The following is a 19,364-nucleotide window of genomic DNA, read 5'->3' on the forward strand; positions in this document are numbered from 1 at the left end:
TATGTGTGTGTGTGTGCGTGTGTACACGAGTGAGTCTAGTATATATATATATATATATATATATATATACACACACACAGTTGAAGTCGGAAGTTTACATACACTTAGGTTGGAGAAAACTCGTTTTTCAACCACTCCACAAATTTCTTGTTAACAAACTATAGTTTTGGAAAGTCCAGTGCATCAGAAGTTTACATACACTAAGTTGACTGTGACTTTAAACAGCTTGGAAAGTTCCAGAAAATGATGTCATTGCTTTAGAAGCTTCTGATAGGCTAATTGACATCATTTGAGTCAATTGGAGGTGTACCTGTGGATGTATTTCAAGGCCTACCTTCAAACTCAGTGCCTCTTTGCTTGACATCATGGGAACATCAAAATAATTAAGTCAAGACCTCAGAAAAAAAATTGTAGACCTCCACAAGTCTGGTTCATCCTTGGGCACAATTTCCAAATGCCTGAAGGTACCACGTTCATCTGTACAAACGATAGTACAAACACCATGGGATCACGCAGTCGTCATACCGCTCAGGAAGGAGACGCGTTCTGTCTCCTAGAGATGAACGTACTTTGGTGAGAAAAGTGCAAATCAATCCCAGAACAACAGCAAAGGACCTTGTGAAGATGCTGGAGGAAACAGGTACAAAAGTATCTATATCCACAGTAAAACGAGTCCTATATCAATATAACCTGAAATGCCACTTAGCAAGGAAGAAGCCACTGCTCCAAAACCGCCATAAAAAAGCCAGACTATGGTTTGCAACTGCACATGGAGAAATGTCCTCTGGTCTGATGAAACAAAAATAGAACTGTTTGGCTATAATGACCATCATTATGTTTGGAAGCAAGCCGAAGTTCACCATCCCAACCGTGCAGCACGGGGGTGGGAGCATCATGTTGTGGGGGTGTTTTGCTGCAGGAGGGACTGGTGCACTTCACAAAATAGAGGACATCATGAGGTAGGAAAATGATGTGGATATATTGAAGCAACATCTCAAGACATCAGTCAGGAAGTTAAAGCTTTGTCGCAAATGGGTCTTCCAAATGGACAATGACCCCAAGCATACTTCCAAAGTTGTGGCAAAATGGCTAAAGGACAACAAATACTAATTGAGTGTATGTAAACTTCTGACCCACTGGGAATGTGATGAAAGAAATAAAAGCTGAAATAAATCATTCTCTCTACTATTATTCTGACATTTCACATTCTTAAAATAAAGTAGTGATCCTAACTGACCTAAGACAGGGATTTTTTACTAGGATTAAATGTCAGGAATTGTGAAAACTGAGTTTAAATGTATTTGGCTAAGGTGTATGTAAACTTCCAACTTCAACTGTGTGTGTGAGTGTGTGTGTGTACACAAATGAGTCTAGTATATCTATATATATCTATCTGTGTGCATGTGTGTGTGTTTGTGTGTGCACACACGAGTGAGTCTAGTATCTATCTTTATATGTGTGTGTACCTGTCCCAGCTCTTCATTGAGGTCTGATGTGTTGACCTGAGCCCCCTCCCCCAGCTCATCATCGTACATATCCTTGTCCCAGGCTATGAAGTAAGAACCCAGGAACTTCTGCATCTCCACGGTAACGTACATGGAGACTGGAATGATGTAGTTAAACAACACCATGAAGGCCAGGAAGTCTGTGAACGCCCTGATCACCTAAGAGAGAGAGAGGAGAGGATGACGGATGAGAAAGATAGAGAGGAGATTTAGAGAGAGAGAACGACAGCCTTAATCAGAATCAGTGATTGTTAAGCTGGGAAAGACCTGATGAATCATTTTACTGTGACAACATGCAATGTGGGTAGTGTAGTTGCTTGCGGGACTGACCACGTGGCGTTCTCTGTCGATCTCGGTCCTGTGGTTGTACCAGGGCTGGTCGTGGTCAGCAGACCACTGCCACGCGTACTTCAGCACTGTGTTAATGACCGCTTTGCTGATCAGGATACACAGATACACTATGAGGAATGCATTCATAGACCTGGGGGAGAGAGAGATGGAGGGGGGGAGAGAGAGATGGAGGGGGGGGGGGAGGGGGGGAGAGAGATGGAGGGGGAGAGCGAGAGGGAGGGATAGAGAGAGAGGGGGAGAGAGATGGAGGGGGGAGAGAGGGAGTTAGGGAGACACACACACACACACACACACACACAGCTTGAATGAAATCAAACAGAATGATGCAGCCATTATGTAATAACAGCAAGAGCAGCAGGTTGAGATAGGAGCCAGCTGGTCTAATATATTCAATCACGTGTTTTCCAATATCAAACTGTCTGTGGGGGAGCCATTCTTACAATACACTACACTTCACTAGTGCCTTCTCCTTATGCACTATTTCTTTCATGTTTAGGTACTCTGTGGGTTGGATTGGTGATTAAACATCCTACTATCATTCTACAATTCCAACTGCTAATATCATTCTGCTATTCCAACTCCTACTATCATTCTACAATTCCAACTCCTAATATCATTCTGCAATTCCAACTCCTACTATCATTCTACAATTCCAACTCCTACTATCATTCCGCTATTCCAACTCCTACTATCATTCTGCTATTCCAACTCCTAATATCATTCTGCTATTCCAACTCCTATCATTATTCTGCTATTCCAACTCCTACTATCATTCCAACTCCTACTATCATTCCGCTATTCCAACTCCTACAATCATTCCAACTCCTACTATCATTCCAACTCCTACTATCATTCCGCTATTCCAACTCCTACTATCATTCCGCTATTCCAACTCCTACTATCATTCCAACTCCTACTATCATTCTGCTATTCCAACTCCTCCTATCATTCCGCTATTCCAACTCCTACTATCATTCCGCTATTCCAACTCCTACTATCATTCCAACTCCTACTATCATTCTGCTATTCCAACTCCTACTATCATTCTACTATTCCAACTCCTATCATCATTCTGCTATTCCAACTCCTGCTATCCTTCATCAGACATATAGTTCTAGCCTAACTAAAGCAAAACAGACACCGTGGGGAGGGAGGTATTGATCTACCTACTAGTGGAATAGATCTACCTATTACTTTAACAGATCTACCTACTACGGGAATAGATCTACCTACTACAGGAATAGATCTACCTACTACTGGAATAGATCTACCTACTACTGGAATAGATCTACCTACTACTGGAATAGATCTACCTACTACGGGAATAGATCTACCTACTACTGGAATAGATCTACCTACTACTGGAATAGATCTACCTACTACGGGAATAGATCTACCTACTACGGGAATAGATCTACCTACTACGGGAATAGATCTACCTACTAGTGGAATAGATCTACCTACTAGTGGAATAAATCTACCTATTACTTTAACAGATCTACCTACTACGGGAATAGATCTACCTACTACGGGAATAGATCTACCTACTACGGGAATAGATCTACCTACTAGTGGAATAGATCTACCTACTAGTGGAATAGATCTACCTATTACTTTAACAGATCTACCTACTACGGGAATAGATCTACCTACTACGGGAATAGATCTACCTACTACGGGAATAGATCTACCTACTACGGGAATAGATCTACCTTCTATGGGAATAGATCTACCTACTACGGGAATAGATCTACCTACTAGTGGAATAGATCTACCTACTATGGGAATAGATCTACCTACTACGGGAATAGATCTACCTACTAGTGGAATAGATCTACCTACTATGGGAATAGATCTACCTACTACAGTACATACCACTTTCCTTCCAAATGATCTTGTTTACACACAGCACATACTTAAATTCTATATTCTGACACGTGCTCACTCAAATATACTGCATTTACTCTAGGATTGTTAATTGGACTCATTCTGTCATTTATAGATTTTGGATTATTTGTGTAGTTGTATAGTATTTATGAGACATTCTACTGCATTGTTAGGAACTAGTAACAAACATTTAGTTGTACCTGCTATAACACCTGCAAATATTTGTACGTGACCAATTAACTTTGATTTGATCTTACTTTTCTACAGCGGAGCGTTTCTGGGATTTGGACTGGTAGTTCAGCGTCATCTTGGTGTCCATGCCCGTGTAGATGGCTACAGCTGTGGGGACAACAACCGGAGGTTACCATCACTACAGACACAGTACAGTGTGTGTGTGTGTGTGTGTGTGTGTGTGTGTGTGTGTGTGTATGTGTGTGTGTGTGTGTGTGTGTGTGTTACCATAAATGTGTTCTGTGTTCTTCAGGGTGGCTCCTCTGAGGAGAAGGTTCTCAGCTCCCAGGGGTCTGAAAAAAGAGGAGGAACAAATGAAATATGAAAAGTTTGACACAGACAAAGACATTTTAGGAATGAGAGATGGGAATGTTGGTCTTACCTGACTATGGGATCTTCACTTTCTTTATAAATATTGATGCGCCCCACAAATCTGTATAAGGCAACAAAAAAAAGGAATGCCATTTTCAACAAACGAACAGGTCTATCATAATGATTCTGTGTTAAACATGTGTCACTCACTTGTAGAGGTCAGGCTGTGGTTGTTCACATTCAATAGTCGCATGCAGAGAGTCCACCTCCTGCTCTGTCTTAAAGACCATGGTGTCTGGTACAGCATAGTAGGTCTGATACAGAGCGAGAGAGAGAGTGAGAGATCGAGAGAGAGAGAGAGTGAGAGAGAGAGAGAGAGAGAGAGAGAGAGAGAGAGAGAGAGAGAGAGAGAGAGAGAGCGAGATGAGTCACGAGAAGTCATGTTTGATCAGAGAGCGTGTTGGGAGAATGGTGCAGTGTGTGTCTGTGTCTGTGTGTGTTTACCTTGTGGCTGGACTCGCCATCCAGGCTGGTGGTGGTGACGTAGCAAGTTCCGTCATCACGGCTGGATGAGAGCAGGATGAGGTCACAGGGGAACGTCTCGTCTTCCCTCGCCATGACAACGTCCCCCACCTGACAGGACAAGCACATCAACAATGACCATCACTTTAGACTATAGAAATAAAGCCTGCGTCCCAAATCACACCCTATTCCCTTGTGCACTACTGTTGACCTTGGGGGCGGCAGGTAGCCTAGGGGTTAGAGTGTTGGGCCAGTAACCAAAAGGTTGCTGGATTGAATCCCTGAGCTACAAGGTAAAAATCTATAGTTCTGCCCCTGAACAAGGCAGTTAACCCACTGTTCCCCGGTAGGCCGTCATTGTAAATAAGAATTTGTTCTTAACTGACTTGCCAAGTTAAATAAAGGTTAAATAATATAAATGACCTGATCTAAATGTTGTGGACTACCCTATTCCTCATGCAGTGCACTACTGTTGACCAGAGCCCAACCTGGTGACTCTGATCGTCTAAATGTTGTGGACTACCCTATTCCTCATGCAGTGCACTACTGTTGACCAGAGCCCAACCTGGTGACTCTGATCGTCTAAATGTGTGCACTAGTTGGGGGGATGGGATGTCATTTAAATTAACTCACTATAAACCCCAATGTCGTAAACAAACATTATTTCACAAAAGGTATTTTGGATCTAGTGAGCCACCATACTGCTGCAGATCCAGAAAGAATCACTAATGAGTAGGAGCTCTTCTACAGGAAACTCATACATCTTTTCCCATTCCTTTTTTCCTGCCGATTGAGTTGTTGCATAACGGTGGGATTAAATAGCCTATAAATCCCATCTCCACGGTGACCGTACACACCACAGTAAGGGAAAGTGGGGTAAGTTGAGCCACCCTTGTTTCTAGGAAACCATACACAAAATGTATCATTTGACCAAATGTTTAGGAAGAGGTCATCCTTTCCTGGAGTCTGAAGGAAGAAACCAAATGGAAAAAGTGGTAAGTTACAGTAGGTCCAAAAACGAGATTTTCACCAAGTCAAATTCAGTGATTGTGTTAGAAGTTGTGTCTAAACCAAAGTAGATACTTTTAAGATTTTATATATATATATATATATATATATATATATATATATATATATATATAACAATATATGCATATATACATATATATAAATAGAATAATCCGTTGGGGTCTCTATAAGCTTCAATATGAGGTCCTAAACCTAGCATGAACGTACATCCTTGTAGCTGTGTGGGCTAATACAGTCAAAATGTGTAATTGAAGGCATTATCACTGGGATATGAGGTAACAACAGGGCCTGGCTTACATTAAGCGTGTTTAAAAAAGTGTTTTCTTAGGTTTTTAAAAATGCTTTAAATTATTAAAAGACCAACAATTGTGTGAAGATAGTCATGGTTTTAAAAATGTAGCGATAATATTTCATTCAGTACAGAAAGGTGGCTTACCCTGTTCCATGACTCAACTTACCCCAAACCCAGGTAAGCTGTGCCAAGAGACCACTTTTTTTGGACCAGCTATGTTTTCAAAACTGCAATGTTTACATTAATTCAGATTTTTCCTGAAATATATGTAGATGTCTATGTTAGAAAGAATTCTATATTTCCCTTGACGGAGTGATGCTGAATGTAAAAAAATGGCTCAACTTACCCTACTCTCCCCTACAGTACATACGCTATATACAAGTTATCATGATGGATATTTTCATCATTACTCTTCCTGTTTGATTTGTGGGGGGGCCATGGGTGAGGACCATCCGGAGAATGTTTGTGTGTGTGTGCGTGTGTGTGTGGATATAGAACGTTTTTCAGCTTTCATTCAATCAATAACATTTATAAAGCCCTTTTACATCCACAGATGTCACAAAGTGCTTATACATATACCCAGCCTAAAACCCTGAACAGCAACAGTGCAGATGTAGAAGCACGGTGACTAGGAAAAAGGCAGGAACCTAGGGGTCCCCAGTCCTCTTCTGGCTGTGAAAAGAAACCTAGAGAGGAACCAGGCTCTGAGGGGTGGCCTGTCCTCTTCTGGCTGTGCCGGGTGGAGATTATAAGAGTACATGGCCATTAAGGCCAGATCGTTCTTCAAGATGTTCTAACGTTCATAGACGACCAGCAGGGTCAAATAATAATCACAGTGGATATATATGGTGCAACAGGTTAGCACCTCAGGAGTAAATGTCAGCTGACTTTTCATAGCCGCCGAGCATTCAGAGGTTCGAGACAGCAGGTCCGGGACAAGGTAGCATGACCAGTGAACATGTCAGGGTTCCATAACCGCAGGCAGAACAGCAGAAACTGGATCAGTAGCATGACAAAGACACGTTTGGGTGGACGGCATGGCTATGGCAACACGTGCCAACACGCTCAAATATAGCCATAGATATTACACAGACCTGCCAGACACTGCAGGGTGCTTCTCTAAATGGGACATAGTCCCTGTCTCCACTCTGTAATATCTGCTATGTGGTTATTATGTCACTGCAATCTGTTCCACAGTAACACCCATAGAGATCCTATTAAATTCTAATTCCTAATTCTATGGTAGCGCCACTGTTTTGACCTTAGTCCTGTCTGACATCAGAGTAGATAACAGGATAATAGCGGCCCTTCATATCAGTCATATTGATATTTAATCTCTGTCTGGAAAGACAAATCCTTTCCCCTGTATGCGACCAGAGTAATCACAACAGGAATGTTTGAGATGGTATTGTAGGGGGAATGTTAATCTTCTCTCGGACGCAAGCTAGGGCATCGCAGGCAAAGCAGGCACATACATACACACACACACACACACACACACACACACACACACGCACACGCACACACAAAGGGCAAGCACCCGGATGTTTCGTTCCCATGGAGATCAGCTTAAAAGGTCTCAGGAATAGATTGAATGGTAATTAGTATAATGATTAAAGATGATAGCTGTGGCTATGATTTAAATGTTCATATATATTATTATAAAAACTGGTTGTTTGGATCCTGATTGGACGAGCAGCGTTCCAAGCCGCTCTGTATTGGCCGTCACAGACAGGCCTATGCCTGCTAACAGTTCCAACTGACAATTATCACTGCACCTCCATCATAATATCATGTTCATGTTGCTGTCACAATCATCTCTTGTATATATCGCACACATTATTTCCCGTTGCCTAGCATTTAGTTTGGTACAGCGGGGGTTAATATAAACCTATCATTTAGTTTGGTACAGCGGGGGTTAATATAAACCTATCATTTAGTTTGGTACAGCGGGGGTTAATATAAACCTATCATTTAGTTTGGTACAGCGGGGGTTAATATAAGCCTAGCATTTAGTTTGGTACAGCGGGGGTTAATATAAGCCTATCATTTACTTTGGTACAGTGGGGGTTAATATAAGCCTAGCATTTAGTTTGGTACAGCAGGGGTTAATATAAACCTATCATTTAGTTTGGTACAGCAGGGGTTAATATAAACCTAGCATTTAGTTTGGTACAGCGGGGGTTAATATAAACCTATCATTTAGTTTGGTACAGCGGGGGTTAATATAAGCCTAGCATTTAGTTTGGTACAGCGGGGGTTAATATAAGCCTAGCATTTAGTTTGGTACAGCGGGGGTTAATATAAGCCTAGCATTTAGTTTGGTACAGCGGGGGTTAATATAAACCTATCATTTAGTTTGGTACAGAGGGGTTAGTATAAACCTATCATTTAGTTTGGTACAGCGGGGGTTAATATAAACCTATCATTTAGTTTGGTACAGCAGGGGTTAATATAAACCTATCATTTAGTTTGGTACAGCTGGGGTTAATATAAGCCTAGCATTTAGTTTGGTACAGAGGGGGTTAATATAAACCTATCATTTAGTTTGGTACAGCGGGGGTTAATATAAACCTATCATTTAGTTTGGTACAGAGGGGTTAGTATAAACCTATCATTTAGTTTGGTACAGAGGGGGTTAGTATAGACCTATCATTTAGTTTGGTACAGCGGGGGTTAATATAAGCCTAGCATTTAGTTTGGTACAGCGGAGGTTAATATAAACCTATCATTTAGTTTGGTACAGAGGGGTTAGTATAAACCTATCATTTAGTTTGGTACAGAGGGGTTAGTATAGACCTATCATTTAGTTTGGTACAGCGGGGGTTAATATAAGCCTAGCATTTAGTTTGGTACAGCGGGGGTTAATATAAACCTATCATTTAGTTTGGTACAGCTGGGGTTAATATAAGCCTAGCATTTAGTTTGGTACAGCGGGGGTTAATATAAACCTATCATTTAGTTTGGTACAGAGGGGGTTAATATAAACCTATCATTTAGTTTGGTACAGCGGAGGTTAATATAAACCTATCATTTAGTTTGGTACAGAGGGGTTAGTATAAACCTATCATTTAGTTTGGTACAGAGGGGTTAGTATAGACCTATCATTTAGTTTGGTACAGCGGGGGTTAATATAAGCCTAGCATTTAGTTTGGTACAGCGGGGGTTAATATAAACCTATCATTTAGTTTGGTACAGCTGGGGTTAATATAAGCCTAGCATTTAGTTTGGTACAGCGGGGGTTAATATAAACCTATCATTTAGTTTGGTACAGAGGGGGTTAATATAAACCTATCATTTAGTTTGGTACAGCGGAGGTTAATATAAACCTATCATTTAGTTTGGTACAGAGGGGTTAGTATAAACCTATCATTTAGTTTGGTACAGAGGGGTTAGTATAGACCTATCATTTAGTTTGGTACAGAGGGGTTAGTATAAACCTCACTGTCTGCCTGTCTGACCTCGGAAACAATGTTTTACTAACCAGATTTCTGTCTGGACAATATATTCTGGTGGAAGAATGACATTGTATGAATTGGCTCATTAAAATAAAATGTAAATGAAAATATTTAATTCATCATTGTTATTTTGATATGTTGTAAAAGAAAAAAGGCATGTGAGGCAGAGTTGTGAGGCGAGGTAGCTATCGCGTCGGGCAAAACAACACCATTTACCTGTGAGTGTATGCATGATACAGGTAGCTATCGCGTCGGGCAAAACAACACCATTTACCTGTGAGTGTATTCATGATACAGGTAGCTATCGCGTCGGGCAAAACAACACCATTTACCTGTGAGTGTATTCATGATACAGGTAGCTATCGCGTCGGGCAAAACAACACCATTTACCTGTGAGTGTATTCATGATACAGGTAGCTATCGTGTCAGGCAATACAACACCATTTACCTGTGAGTGTATTCATGATACAGGTAGCTATCGTGTCAGGCAATACAACACCATTTACCTGTGAGTGTATTCATGATACAGGTAGCTATCGTGTCAGGCAATACAACACCATTTACCTGTGAGTGTATTCATGATACAGGTAGCTATCGCGTCAGGCAATACAACACCATTTACCTGTGAGTGTATTCATGATACAGGTAGCTATCGCGTCGGGCAATACAACACCATTTACCTGTGAGTGTATTCATGATACAGGTAGCTATCGCGTCGGGCAAAACAACACCATTTACCTGTGAGTATATTCATGATACAGGTAGCTATCGCGTCAGGCAATACAACACCATTTACCTGTGAGTGTATTCATGATACAGGTAGCTATCGCGTCAGGCAATACAACACCATTTACCTGTGAGTGTATTCATGATACAGGTAGCTATCGCGTCAGGCAATACAACACCATTTACCTGTGAGTGTATTCATGATACAGGTAGCTATCGCGTCGGGCAAAACAACACCATTTACCTGTGAGTGTATTCATGATACAGGTAGCTATCGCGTCGGGCAAAACAACACCATTTACCTGTGAGTGTATTCATGATACAGGTAGCTATCGCGTCGGGCAATACAACACCATTTACCTGTGAGTGTATTCATGATACAGGTAGCTATCGCGTCAGGCAATACAACACCATTTACCTGTGAGTGTATTCATGATACAGGTAGCTATCGTGTCAGGCAATACAACACCATTTACCTGTGAGTGTATTCATGATACAGGTAGCTATCGTGTCAGGCAATACAACACCATTTACCTGTGAGTGTATTCATGATACAGGTAGCTATCGTGTCGGGCAATACAACACCATTTACCTGTGAGTGTATTCATGATACAGGTAGCTATCGTGTCAGGCCATACAACACCATTTACCTGTGAGTGTATTCATGATACAGGTAGCTATCGCGTCGGGCAAAACAACACCATTTACCTGTGAGTGTATTCATGATACAGGTAGCTATCGTGTCAGGCCATACAACACCATTTACCTGTGAGTGTATTCATGATACAGGTAGCTATCGTGTCAGGCCATACAACACCATTTACCTGTGAGTGTATTCATGATACAGGTAGCTATCGTGTCGGGCAATACAACACCATTTACCTGTGAGTGTATTCATGATACAGGTAGCTATCGTGTCGGGCAATACAACACCATTTACCTGTGAGTGTATTCATGATACAGGTAGCTATCGTGTCAGGCAATACAACACCATTTACCTGTGAGTGTATTCATGATACAGGTAGCTATCGTGTCAGGCAATACAACACCATTTACCTGTGAGTGTATTCATGATACAGGTAGCTATCGTGTCAGGCAATACAACACCATTTACCTGTGAGTGTATGCATGATACAGGTAGCTATCGCGTCGGGCAAAACAACACCATTTACCTGTGAGTGTATTCATGATACAGGTAGCTATCGCGTCAGGCAATACAACACCATTTACCTGTGAGTGTATTCATGATACAGGTAGCTATCGCGTCAGGCAATACAACACCATTTACCTGTGAGTGTATTCATGATACAGGTAGCTATCGCGTCGGGCAAAACAACACCATTTACCTGTGAGTGTATTCATGATACAGGTAGCTATCGCGTCGGGCAAAACAACACCATTTACCTGTGAGTGTATTCATGATACAGGTAGCTATCGCGTCGGGCAATACAACACCATTTACCTGTGAGTGTATTCATGATACAGGTAGCTATCGCGTCAGGCAATACAACACCATTTACCTGTGAGTGTATTCATGATACAGGTAGCTATCGTGTCAGGCCATACAACACCATTTACCTGTGAGTGTATTCATGATACAGGTAGCTATCGCGTCGGGCAAAACAACACCATTTACCTGTGAGTGTATTCATGATACAGGTAGCTATCGTGTCAGGCCATACAACACCATTTACCTGTGAGTGTATTCATGATACAGGTAGCTATCGTGTCAGGCCATACAACACCATTTACCTGTGAGTGTATTCATGATACAGGTAGCTATCGTGTCGGGCAATACAACACCATTTACCTGTGAGTGTATTCATGATACAGGTAGCTATCGTGTCGGGCAATACAACACCATTTACCTGTGAGTGTATTCATGATACAGGTAGCTATCGTGTCAGGCAATACAACACCATTTACCTGTGAGTGTATTCATGATACAGGTAGCTATCGTGTCAGGCAATACAACACCATTTACCTGTGAGTGTATTCATGATACAGGTAGCTATCGTGTCAGGCAATACAACACCATTTACCTGTGAGTGTATGCATGATACAGGTAGCTATCGCGTCGGGCAAAACAACACCATTTACCTGTGAGTGTATTCATGATACAGGTAGCTATCGCGTCAGGCAATACAACACCATTTACCTGTGAGTGTATTCATGATACAGGTAGCTATCGCGTCAGGCAATACAACACCATTTACCTGTGAGTGTATTCATGATACAGGTAGCTATCGCGTCGGGCAAAACAACACCATTTACCTGTGAGTGTATTCATGATACAGGTAGCTATCGCGTCGGGCAAAACAACACCATTTACCTGTGAGTGTATTCATGATACAGGTAGCTATCGCGTCGGGCAATACAACACCATTTACCTGTGAGTGTATTCATGATACAGGTAGCTATCGCGTCAGGCAATACAACACCATTTACCTGTGAGTGTATTCATGATACAGGTAGCTATCGCGTCAGGCAATACAACACCATTTACCTGTGAGTGTATTCATGATACAGGTAGCTATCGCGTCAGGCAATACAACACCATTTACCTGTGAGTGTATTCATGATACAGGTAGCTATCGCGTCGGGCAAAACAACACCATTTACCTGTGAGTGTATTCATGATACAGGTAGCTATCGTGTCAGGCCATACAACACCATTTACCTGTGAGTGTATTCATGATACAGGTAGCTATCGTGTCGGGCAATACAACACAATTTACCTGTGAGTGTATTCATGATACAGGTAGCTATCGTGTCGGGCAATACAACACCATTTACCTGTGAGTGTATTCATGATACAGGTAGCTATCGTGTCGGGCAATACAACACCATTTACCTGTGAGTGTATTCATGATACAGGTAGCTATCGTGTCAGGCAATACAACACCATTTACCTGTGAGTGTATTCATGATACAGGTAGCTATCGTGTCAGGCAATACAACACCATTTACCTGTGAGTGTATTCATGATACAGGTAGCTATTGTGTCAGGCAATACAACACCATTTACCTGTGAGTGTATTCATGATACAGGTAGCTATCGTGTCAGGCAATACAACACCATTTACCTGTGAGTGTATTCATGATACAGGTAGCTATCGTGTCGGGCAATACAACACCATTTACCTGTGAGTGTATTCATGATACAGGTAGCTATCGCGTCGGGCAATACAACACCATTTACCTGTGAGTGTATTCATGATACAGGTAGCTATCGCGTCGGGCAAAACAACACCATTTACCTGTGAGTGTATTCATGATACAGGTAGCTATCGCGTCGGGCAATACAACACCATTTACCTGTGAGTGTATTCATGATACAGGTAGCTATCGTGTCAGGCAAAACAACACCATTTACCTGTGAGTATATTCATGATACAGGTAGCTATCGTGTCAGGCAATACAACACCATTTACCTGTGAGTGTATTCATGATACAGGTAGCTATCGTGTCAGGCAATACAACACCATTTACCTGTGAGTGTATTCATGATACAGGTAGCTATCGTGTCAGGCAATACAACACCATTTACCTGTGAGTGTATTCATGATACAGGTAGCTATCGTGTCAGGCAATACAACACCATTTACCTGTGAGTGTATTCATGATACAGGTAGCTATCGCGTCGGGCAAAACAACACCATTTACCTGTGAGTGTATTCATGATACAGGTAGCTATCGCGTCGGGCAAAACAACGCCCTCCATCTATCTTCTGAGCTCGTGCTTCTAGGTGACCTAAATTGGGACATGCTTAACACCCCGGCCATCCTACAATCTAAGCTTGATGCCCTCAATCTCACACAAATTATCAATGAACCTACCAGGTACAACCCCAAATCCGCAAACACGGGCACCCTCATAGATATCATCCTAACTAACTTGCCCCCCAAATACACCTCTGCTGTTTTCAACCAAGATCTCAGCGATCACTGCCTCATTGCCTGCATCCGTAATGGGTCCGTGGTCAAACGACCACCCCTCACCACTGTCAAACGCTCCCTAAAACACTTCAGCGAACAGGCCTTTTTAACCGACCTGGAATGACATTGACCTCATCCCGTCAGTAGAGGATGCCTGGTTATTCTTTAAAAGTGCCTTCCTCACCATCTTAAATAAGCATGCTCCATTCAAAAAATGTTGAACCAGGAATAGATATAGCCCTTGGTTCACTCCAGACCTCTCTGCCCTTGACCAGCACAAAAACATCCTGTGGCGTTCTGCATTAGCATCGAATAGCCCCCGTGATATGCAACTCTTCATGGAATTTAGGAACCAATATACTACACAGGCAGTTAGGAAAGCTAAGGCTAGCTTTTTAAACAGAAATGTGCTTCCTGTAGTACTAACTCAAAATAGTTCTGGGACACTGTAAAGTCCATGGAGAATAAGAGCCTCTCCTCCCAGCTGCCCACTGCACTGAGGCTAGGAAACACTGTCACTACCGATAAATAAACAATAATTGAGAATTTCAATAAGCATTTTTCTACGGCTGGCCATGCTTTCCACCTGGCTACCCCTACCCCGGTCAACAGCCCTACGCTCCCCACAGCAACTCACCCAAACCTCCCCCACTTCTCCTTCACCCAAATACAGATAGCTGATGTTCTGAAAGAGCTGCAAAATCTGGACCCCTACAAATCAGCCGGGCTAGACAATCTGGACCCTCTCTTTCCAAAATTGTTGCAACCCCTATTACTATACTGTTCAACCTCTCCTTCATATCGTCTGAGATTCCCATAGATTGGAAAGCTGCCGCAGTCATCACCTTCTTCAAAGTGGGAGACACTCTAGACCCAAACTGCTACAGCCCTATATCTATTCTACCCTTTCTAAGGTCTTTGACAGCCAAGTAAATAAACAGATTTACCGACCATTTCGAATCATTTCGAATTTCGAATGTAATCTGGTTTCAGAGCTGGTCATGGGTGCACCTCAGCCACGCTCAAGGTCCTAAATGATATCATAACCGCCATCGATAAGAGACATTACTGTGTAGCCGTATTCATTGACCTGGCTAAGGCTTTCGACTCTGTCAACCACAACATTCTTATTGGCAGACTCAACAGCCTTGGTTTCTCAAATGATTGCCTCGCTTGGTTCACCAACTACTTCTCCGATAGAGTTCAGTATGTCAAATCGGAGGGCCTGTTGTCCGGACCTCTGGCAGTCTCTATGGGGGTGACACAGGGTTAAATTCTCGGGCCGACTCTCTTCTCTGTATATATCAATGACGTCGCTCTCGCTGCTGGTGATTCTCTGATCCACCTCTAGGCAGACGACACCATTCTGTATACCTCTGGCCCTTCGTTGGACACTGTTAACTAAACTCCAGATGAGCTTCAATGCCATACAACTCTCCTTCTGTGGCCTCCAACTGCTCTTAAATGCAAGTAAAACTAAATGCATGCTCTTCAACCGATCGCAGCCCGCACCTGCCTGCCCGTCCAACATCAGTATGGACGGTTCTGACTTAGAATATGTGGACAACTACAAATACCAAGCTGTCTGGTTAGACTGTAAACTCTCCTTCCAGACTCACATTAAACATCTCCAATCCTATTTTGCAACAAAGCATTCTTCACTCTTGCTGCCAAACATACCCTCGTAAAACTGACCATCCTGCCGATCCTCGACTTCGGCGATGTCATTTACAAAATAGCCTCTAACACTCTACTCAACAAATTGGATGCAGTCTATCACAGTGCCATCCATTTTGTCACCAAAGCCCCATATACTACCCACCACTGCGACCTGTATGCTCTTGTTGGCTGGCCCTCGCTTCATACTCGTCGCCAAACCCACTGGCTCCAGGTCATCTACAAGTCTCTGCTAGGTAAAGCCCTGCCTTATCTCAGCTCACTGGTCACCATAGCAGCACCCACCCGAAACCTCACTGGTCACCCCCAAAGCCAATTCTTCCTTTGGCCGCCTCTCCGTCCAGTTCTCTGCTGCTAATGACTGGAACGAACTGCAAAAATCTCTGAAGCTGGAGACTCTTACCTCCCTCACTAGCTTTAAGCACCAGCTGTCAGTAAATAGCCCATTCAATATACCTCATCCCCATACTGTATTTATTTATCTTGCTCCTTTGCACCCCAGTATCTCAACTTGCACATTCATCTTCTGCACATCCTACCATTCCAGTGTTTAATTTCTATATTGTAATTACTTTGCCCCCATGGCCTATTTATTGCCTTACCTCTCTTATCCTACCTCATTTGTACATGATGTATATAGATTTCTCTACTGTATTATTGACTGTATGTTTGTTTATTCCATGTGTAACTCTGTGTTGTTGTATGTGTCAAACTGTTTTGCTTTATCTTGGCCAGGTCGCAGTTTCAAATGAGAACTTGTTCTCAACTAGCCTACCTGGTTAAATAAAGGTGAAATAAAAAAACTAAGGCAGTCATACCCGTAGCTTGTGACTCTGTGTCCTCACCACCGTCCCTTCCTTCACCACGTCCACAGGACACTCATTTATACTGCAGTCTGCCTTGTGTCTCAGCCAGTCTTCATAACCCTGGGGGAGAGAGGAAGAGGGGGAGGAAGGGAGAAGGGGTTGAGATATACAAGGAGCAAATTGCAGGAGAAATGGGAAGAAATGGAACATAGAGAGAGGGCGATACCGTCATACAAGGTCACACAGTACGTGGTATCAAATTAGTGGTATGTTCTGTCAGCATGTTGACCTGTATGCAGGGCATCTACACAACATGCCAGGTTAATGATCGCATATGACCTGACCTGGGCCCTGTTAGCCAGGAGAGGTTCCCTGCTGTTAGCACATCTGTCTCTAACGGAACACAGCGGAGGAAGGCTTCCAACACCGATGAACAGAGAATAAACATACAGTGCATTCGGAAAGTATTCAAACCCCTTGACTTTTTCCAAATTTTGTTACGTTACAGCCTTAATCAAAAATGTATAAACAAACACAATGCCCAAACACAATACCCCATAATGACAAAGCAAAAAAAATGTTTTTTAGAAATGTTTGCAAATGTATTACAAATAAAAAACTTAAATATCACATTTACATAAGTATTCAGACCCTTTACTCAGTACTTTCTTGAAGCATCTTTGGCAGTGATTACAGCCTCAATTGTTCTTGGGTATGATGCTACAATCTTGGCACATTTGGGGAGTTTCTCCCATTCTTCTCTGCAGATCCTCACAAGCTCTGTCAGGTTGGATGGGGAGAGTTGCTGCACAGCTATTTTCATGTCTCTCCAGAGTTGTTCAATCTGGTTCAAGTCTGGGTTCTGGCTGGGCCACTCAAGGACATTCAGAGACTTGTCCTGAAGCCACTCCTGCTTGGCTGTGTGCTTAGGGTCGTTGTCCTGTTGGAAGCTGAACCTTCGCCCCAGCCTGAGGTCCTGAGTGCTCTGGAGCAGGTTTTCATCAAGGATCTCTCTGTACTTTGATCCGTTCATCTTTCCCTCGATCCTGACTAGTCTCCCATTCCCTGACGCTGAAAAACATCCCCACAGCATGATGCTGCCACCACCATGCTTCACTGTAGGAATGGTGCCAGGTTTCCTCCAGACATGACGCTTGGCATTCAGGCCAAATAGTTCAATCTTGGTTTCATCATACCAGAGAAAGTTGTTTCTCATGGTCTGAGAGTCCTTTAGGTGCCTTTTGACAAACACCAGGCGGGCTGTCATGTCCCTTTCACTGAGGAGTGGCTTCCGTCTGACCACTCTACCATAAAGGCCTGATTGGTGAAGTGCTTGAGAAATGGTTGTCCTTCTGGAAGGTTCTCCCATCTCCACAGAGGAACTCTGGAGCTCTGTCAGAGTGACCATCGGGTTCTTGGTCACCTCCCTGACCAAGGCCCTTCTCCCCTGATTGGTCAGTTTGGCTGGGTGGCCAACTCTAGGAAGAGTCTTGGTGGTTCCAAACTTCTTCCATTTAAGAATGATGGAGGCAACCGTGTTCTTGGGGACCTTCAATGCTGCAGAAATGTTTTAGTACCCTTCCCCCGATCTGAGCCTCAACACAATCCTGTCTCTGAGTTCTACGGACAATTCTTTCAACCTCATTGCTTGGTTTTTGCTCTGACATGCACTGTCAACTGTGGGACCTTAAATAGACAGGTGTGTGCCTTTCCAAATCATGTCCAATCAATTGAATTTACCACAAGTGAAGGCCAGTCAAGTTGTTGAAACATCTCAAGGATGATCAATGGAAACAGGATACACCTGATCTCAATTTCGAGTCTCATAGCAAAGGGTCTGAATACTTATGTAAATTAAGGTATTTCTGTTTTTCATTTTTAATACATTTCTAAAAACATATTCTTTCTTTTGCATTATGGTGCATTGTTTGTACATTGATGAGGGAAAAAAATTAATTAATCAATATTAGAATCAGGCTGTAGCGTAACAAAATGTGGAAAAAGTCAAGGGGTCTGAATACTTTACAAATACTTTTCAATAGTATACCATTAATTATGCCATTTTGTTCAGATCAACAGACCTGTTTAATGGCAGTGACGGTGATGACAAAGAATAGAGGCAGTCCGCTGGTGACGGGGCTGGTGGGCGTGTCTATGATGAGCTGAGGAGAGAGAAAAAGAGGAAGGAGGCAGGGAACGAAGGTAGAGAGGGAGGGAACAAGGAGGAGAGTAGAGCAGGAGTCAATAAATATAGTTGCAGATAAATTCCAGTTCGGGGGAGTGATGGAGCAATCAGGTGACTTCAGTTTATATCTCCGCCTCCCCACAGTATTTAACCACACCCGCATACCTAACGTCCTCCTACCCGCTGGTTACTCATTACTCATAACTCATTCATTTCAGTTTAAAGGGATAGTTTAAGATGAACTCATGGATACCATTTTTATGTCTTTGTGTGCAGTTTTAATTAAGTTGAAGGTAGTTTCTGGCGCCATTCTACAGAATACAGAAGGTTGAATTCAAGCCAGACCCCAGGGTTGTGTGTGTGTCTCAGTTTGAGAGAGCAACAGATAAAGAGCGAGATTGTTACCATTCGCTAGAGCAATAACTGGAAGTGTACAGGAGCAGC

The 19,364-nt window shown here is 42.7% G+C and overlaps 1 protein-coding gene across 4 annotated transcripts in view; it reads right to left on the reverse strand.

Annotated features, from left to right (window-relative positions):
• Positions 1-19,364, reverse strand: part of LOC110504660 (probable phospholipid-transporting ATPase IH) — an 84,845-nt gene that overhangs the window by 34,330 nt on the left and 31,151 nt on the right. For all 4 annotated transcript variants that reach the window (XM_036975087.1, XM_036975089.1, XM_036975088.1 and 1 more), the window contains exons 4-12: positions 18,817-18,897; positions 16,748-16,855; positions 4,791-4,919; positions 4,497-4,600; positions 4,357-4,407; positions 4,203-4,267; positions 4,001-4,082; positions 1,836-1,986; positions 1,467-1,664 (exon numbers count right to left, since the gene is read on the reverse strand). In XM_036975087.1, the coding sequence (XP_036830982.1) occupies positions 1,467-1,664; positions 1,836-1,986; positions 4,001-4,082; positions 4,203-4,267; positions 4,357-4,407; positions 4,497-4,600; positions 4,791-4,919; positions 16,748-16,855; positions 18,817-18,897 (969 nt within the window). The remainder of the gene's footprint in view (positions 1-1,466; positions 1,665-1,835; positions 1,987-4,000; positions 4,083-4,202; positions 4,268-4,356; positions 4,408-4,496; positions 4,601-4,790; positions 4,920-16,747; positions 16,856-18,816; positions 18,898-19,364) is intronic.

Source organism: Oncorhynchus mykiss, chromosome 3 (assembly GCF_013265735.2).
Source record: "Oncorhynchus mykiss isolate Arlee chromosome 3, USDA_OmykA_1.1, whole genome shotgun sequence".
NCBI classification, from domain to species: Eukaryota; Metazoa; Chordata; class Actinopteri; order Salmoniformes; family Salmonidae; genus Oncorhynchus; species Oncorhynchus mykiss.